At 39.8% G+C, this 6,353-nt stretch overlaps 1 protein-coding gene across 1 annotated transcript in view; it reads left to right on the top strand.

Annotated features, from left to right (window-relative positions):
- The window catches only part of SLC35E3 (solute carrier family 35, member E3), a gene marked incomplete at its 5' end in the record, with an annotated part of 6,400 nt that extends 670 nt beyond the window's left edge, over positions 1–5,730 (top strand). The window contains 3 exons of the mRNA XM_009327675.1: positions 1,550–1,708; positions 2,667–2,749; positions 3,221–5,730. Coding sequence (XP_009325950.1) covers positions 1,550–1,708; positions 2,667–2,749; positions 3,221–3,407 — 429 coding nt within the window. The remainder of the gene's footprint in view (positions 1–1,549; positions 1,709–2,666; positions 2,750–3,220) is intronic.
- Positions 5,731–6,353: the final 623 nt, after the last annotated feature.

Below are 6,353 nucleotides of genomic sequence, written 5' to 3'. Positions count from 1 at the left end.
TGTCCCTCGGTTAGGTCGCCTTTAAACAGCACCCTGCCTTCCAGGAAACCCTCCGTACTCCGTTATTTATTAAAAAAAAAAAAAAAGCAAACCAAATTGCGATAATCCACCACAACCCCTGGTAAATTGTTCAAGGAATTGATCGTCCTCGCTGCTAAAAATCGGGGTGTCACCTTTAACGTGGTCATGAGCGTATTTTCAAGGGGTGAAGATCACTTCATCGGTAAAACACCATTTTACTAGAGAGCACAGATTTTCTCCTTGCAGAAGTAAGTGTCTTGTATTTGGACCTTTCCCTATAAAGGACATTTTCCAGTCCTTCAGTTAATCCCATGGTTTATCCTTGAGCTATTCACATTTTATCAGTATCCTTCTTCAATTTCTACTGTACACAGTCTAAGGTGTTTTTGTGGAGGGTGCACTAACGCCAAATATCGGCACGGTATAACCTTTCTGGCCGATTATTGGTGAAAAAATAGATACATCCAAGGACTGCCTTAGCCCTTTCTGCTGTAACATTGTACTAACAGCTCATGACCAGTTCATTATCGGCTGTGATTGTAAAAGCCTCCCAAATTAGAGTCCACTGTCATGTTGATGTGATGGTCATCATCAATTTAAACGTGAATTTCTTCAGAAGAGATGTACTGTGCTTCCAAAAGAAGCAAGGCGCTCTGACCTGTAGTGTGCGAGGGGATAAATAACGGTCTCTTGTCCTGATTTGGGGCAGGAGGAGGAGAGAGATGCTGCCCAGTAACTTCAGGTGATGGTGCGGGTACTGGAGAAATGGTAGTACCTGAGTGAAATTACCCTGTAGTTTTTCAAAAAACTTAGCAAGTTTATATTGTGTACACTGGAATCTATGTTACCGATGAATGTGATTTATGAAATATGAATGTAAACATCACTCTTCAGTATGATACAAAGGTGCATTCTTTTGCCTATAGCATCTATCTTCCTATCCATAGATAACTAACGCTGTCTCTTAAAGCATGCTACATTGAAAATCCAAGTTATAGTCAATTATAGTCAATACTGACATGAAATCCAGTAAATTTGGAATAAACTGGCAAAAGAAACCCAAACGTTTACTGGTTTTGTTAGCTTCTGTGTGGAGGAAAATGAGAAGGAGCAAAAGCAGATGTCTGCTTAGGCAAAGGTGCTCAGCTCCATCATAGACAGGGTCTGGAATTTGTCTTGAGAATAAAAGGAAGCTGACATTTTCTTCCCAGCTCTGCTATTTTTTTGCTCTTCCTCAAGTATAATACCTCACCCCCAGGCTATGAGAAGAGGAAAGTTTAGGCACTTAGGGGTGTTTTCACTGCCCCTGCATATGCTTTCCTCCTCGCCTGACTGCGCTCTACGGCTTGTGTGCTCCCAAGGGACAAACGTGTAGGCCTCTGGTTAGGCAAAGGGGCTCAACAGTCCATTTATGTAGTATTGTCGACATGAGACTCCCTCTGTGTTAGTAGCCAGTTTGCTTTTGCTCACGTTTTCCATTTATGTTTTTTTTCCCCTCATGTTTAACAGCTTTCTCTTTTGGTTTTAGTGGGTAGGAGCTAAGCAGCATGAGTTGCAGGTAAACTCTATGCAGTTGCTGTACTATCAGGCACCAATGTCCTCGGCTATGTTGTTGTTCATCATACCCTTCTTTGAGCCAGTCTTTGGAGAAGGGGGAATATTTGGGCCCTGGACGCTTTCTGCTGTGGTAAGGCTTTTATTGACTTTATTTAAATAAATAATCATCATTGATGTAGTTAAATTTGATACTAAGATCTGTTCCTTTGTGAAAGAGATTTTTGTACAATCATTGACTATGATGAGATGAGAGGGGCATGTGTGAGAGAAAAAAACCTACTTGTTGTGTCTGCCCCACTTCCTCCCAGAGGAGTCTGTCCGTCAATTGATTTACCTCCTTATTCTTGTTTCTGTTTAGAGGGCATCTGAACAACAGGAAAATCTGACAAAATCCAGAAGCTTCCCCTAGTGTATTAAATTAAAAATATGTAAGTGCCCTAGTTCCAGCTCTTACTGTCCACTCAGAAAAGAGATAAGCATGCTCACTTTTGATACTCTCAACTCCTCTTCTGTGGAAGGATGCCAACATCAGTTATTCTCTAGAATTGCTAGTTTATTTTCACCAAGAAGGCTGTAATTTCTCTCTTTATCCTTCTGTCCAAAAAGGAGCTAGTGGCATATTCTTATTCTTACCACTGCTGATTGTGCCGCTCAGTGATGGGTCATTTCTCGTACCGCTGCAGTTTATGAACGGAATAGCAAGTATTTCCAATAATAAAATCGGATCTTTTTCCAAAATAGTTTTTTGTGTGACCATAAATAAGACTTTGTCTCAAAGGTAACAAATACAACTTCGATGTGTATGAGAAGCCAGATTTTCCAAATGACTCTTAAATGTTCAGTGAGAGTAAAGGAGAAAAGTCTTGTGGTTATATCAGTATATATTTATGGACATCATACCCTAAGCTACTTTACACGTCACCAATGTCTGTACTGATTTGAAGCTGTTTCTATTTTTGTTCTCCATATGTTTTTTCTTGCCTGATACTTTGCATTTGAAAGTAAAGGAAACTAACTAAATAACCTGAAATGTATCTACAAATGGCCAAAAGCGTGTCAGATTACTGACTGTGTCCATTAATCCACAGATAATGGTACTGCTGTCTGGGATAATAGCCTTTATGGTAAACTTGTCCATTTACTGGATCATTGGAAATACGTCACCTGTCACGTATCCTTTGTAACATTAGTTGTTTCTCCTGTTTCGAGGTGAATTATGTTGGCATTCATTTGGGCTGATTTACTGTGGGAAAATTGTTCGGTAACCTGCCTGCTTTATCTTAAATGATGAAGCTGGAAAAGCACGTTCATGTTTTAGTGTATTTCATTTCTTTGTTTGGGGTTTGTATAGATATGGCGGTTAACTTACTGACATGACCTTCATACCTACAAAGAATATTTACCCACATTTTGGCTACCGTGAGGAAGTGTTGGCGTTGTCAGTTAGTTTGTAGTGTACGCCGGCTGAAAGGCTTTACATGGAGGTTAATTCTCATAGCCGCAGAGATGCAGGGAAGTTGCATGTGTTGAAGTCAATGCGACATACTGTTGCATGCTTCGGATGTAATTAATGAAGTTCCCAAGTGTTTCTTTTTACAAAAAGTAATACTGATATTTGCTATTATCCTTAACAGAAGTCTAGGTATAACATGTTTGGACATTTCAAGTTCTGCATCACCCTCCTGGGAGGGTGCCTCTTATTTAAGGATCCACTGTCTGTTAATCAAGGCCTTGGGATTCTGTGCACATTGTTGGGCATTTTAGCTTACACCCACTTCAAGCTTAGTGAGCAGGAAAGCAATAAGAGTAAATTGGTTCAGCGTCCGTAAAGCAAGGGGTTCTGGAGACTAATAGTATTGTGAAGAAAAACAAGTATTTAAATATGCATTGATTCTAGAATGCACAAAACTGCCTCGTTCATTTAGATCTATGGTTTTAGTTTAACCGCCAGGATTGTTATTCTGTAACTAAACCAAACGAACTGAATTATGTAAAATGCTGGGGTTTTGCCATCTCAGTCAGTCCTATCACTTTCATTAAATTTAAATGGTAACTTAAAAGACAAAAAGGCACGTTACAAATCGCTGTGGAAACTGTACTGAAGTAATTATATTTTTGGCATACCAAATGAGATCACAATGGCAACAGTTATAATACCGAGAGAGAGAGAGAGAGAAAGAAAGGAATCTTGTCTTTGTGATCATGCCAGTATTACTGTTGTGGAGAAACTTGGAGGTGTTTTTATGCAGATGTTCTGGTATGTAGTGATGCTGCTTCCTTTTTGTCTGCTGAATGATGAAGAGGAAACATACTTTGTTCGGTAGTTTTAAAAAGGGCCGCCAAGCTCAATCCTATTTCTTGTATGCTTTCTTATGTATATTTGGCTTCAACACATTGATAGATTTTGGCTGAAGAAAGTAGATAAAATTACAGGTGGAGAGAGGCTAGAGGAGACATTGGAAAACTTGAAGCCACAGGCCAAGCTGTAGAAAAGTAGGAAATCAGATCTAAACAGTGCATCTTAAATTTTTCTTTTGGTCCATCGGGACATTAATGAAGTCATTCATCTTTTAGAAGATTCTGTTACTGCTTTATAATTTTCTCTATGCCAAAACCAAGGCTTTACATGAGATCTTGTAAATACTCGTGAGCCTAATAAAATTGCTGATTTTGTGGTGATAACCAAATATTTTGCAGCTCTTGCACGCAGACACCCATGCTAAAAATATTTTTGGAGAAATCTTCGGAAAGGTCACCATCTGTAATGGACGTGAAGGTTGCCCAGTTCTCTCTCCTGCCTTCAACCCCACCTCCCTCACTCCCACGCCTTTCCCCAAGCGTTACTGTTCGGTGGGATCTGCGGATTTGTCTGCTCTTGTTTCGGGGGGAGGCCCAGGGGCTGTCTGGGCAGTGCTGGGTAGGCAGCGTTTCCTCAACAGGCAGTCCCCGGAAACATATCAGAGCGACTGAAGAGTGTGAGGTGGGACTTGCTTCTGCTCTAATTCGGGAACGCCTTGAAAATTATTTTGTGCCAGTATCAAGCACTGATTTTGACAACGTGGAAGGAGGAAGTTGAGGGCTGTTCTATTTAAAAAAAAGAAAGAAAAAGTAACTACTTTCAGTAAATCTGGTGAGAACATATGTTCGCTAGATTTGCAGGGTTAGAGTTTATTTGCAGTATCTTAATCCTTACATTTTGGGGTTCGTTTTGTCTTCATCTACCTCTAGCAGATTTAAAGAGGGGAATTATGTGAACAAAAACAAGTATTTAAGTTTTACAACTACCAACAGAGATGATATTTAGTTCCTCTAAGCTTTTTACAATATAGGTAACAAGTCTTTGTGTAAGAAACAATGCAGAATCTTCTTAAGCTTGTAAATTATTTATTCTGTTACAGAGTTCTTGATTTAAGAAAGTTATTTCTCTGTGTAACCTAAGTTTACACCGTAATACTCTATATCATTTCAGAGTTAGAAATACCTGGAAAATTTTACATCTTTACCAACTGTGTCTTAGACATTGTATTGGTCCAAGGATAATGTTTTGTATGCGTTTTTGTAAATCTATAGTTAGTTTAAAAATACAGCCTGGACTACTGAAAGATGTGTTCAGACAGCCAGTCTCTGGATGCATATCCTTCAGTATGTACACTGAGAAAGCCACTTGCATTAATTTGTGCTGTGCACAAGTTCTTCTAAAATGTAGATAGACTGCAAAGACTCTTACAGTTAGAAAACAACAACTGAATTAGAAGCCTGTGTGACAACAATATTTGGGATGAGACTAATGTAAAGTGTTAGAATGAACAAAAGAACCATGTCTGTGAAAATACAAAAGACTCCTTAAGGAGAGGAGCAGATCTGCAAGAGAAAGTTAACAGTGTCATTAAAACAATACATTATAAATACGGTCTGTTGCTGGAATGTATAAGTCATGGAGGTCACTTAAGTGACGTGGGGTTTTTTTCATACATTCAAGAACTCTTCTTTGAGATTTACCTGTTGTATCTAACAAGTAAAGTATCTTGAACTTTGTCATATGGTTCAAAATATTAAATCCAGGAGGCTTGTGTAATCGTGGGATAAGTAGATCTTTGTACATATTGTTTCTTTGGATACCACGTGTAGGATGGGAATAAATTTTTAATCACTTGACTGATATCTGTTTATTGCAGGGGAGAACAGTTCTTGTATTTTTTCATCTTCTGCTTGAATTGCGTACACTTTGAGGGTGTGCCTAAGACAAAATGGTGCCACTTGGATTTCTGTCTATATAAATATTTCAAGGAGTTTGCATATTTTGGGGCTGAACTCATGACACAAATGAGGGAGGCTGCGTGCCTCCACTCCCCTGGGCGAATACAGGGACTCACATGTACGTATGCACACACTTGCCCACTGACAAACTGCCTGTGTGCTTTCCTTCACCCCTGTCTCTTTCCCCCACCTAAGTCCTTCCTGAATGCTCCATTCTCTGCATGTTCTCCGTTTCCTTCTCTGTCCTGCATGAAGGTCTCCAGTGCCGAGGTTCCTTGGTCTGACCTTTCCCCTATGCTAAAACTATGCATACTTCCCTCACCGCTCAGACCTCTACCCCTACCCCTTAGCAGAGAAGTCCCGGTGGTACTGAGGAGGAGAGCAGGAGCAAAATGAAGTTAACTGTTACGATGCCAGAGTAGGGTAACTCTGGCACCAGCCAACTCCTTCCTTCACAGGCAAGTATATGTTGAGTTTTATGTTGGGGCGACTGAATCTTCCTTCAGGAGATTGTAAGA

The sequence above is a fragment of the Pygoscelis adeliae genome, unplaced genomic scaffold (genome assembly GCF_000699105.1).
Source record: "Pygoscelis adeliae isolate BGI_AS28 unplaced genomic scaffold, ASM69910v1 Scaffold113, whole genome shotgun sequence".
Classification (NCBI taxonomy): Eukaryota; Metazoa; Chordata; class Aves; order Sphenisciformes; family Spheniscidae; genus Pygoscelis; species Pygoscelis adeliae.
The sequence above is the reverse complement of the archived record's forward strand: the minus strand, read 5'-3'. Positions and strand labels throughout refer to the sequence as shown.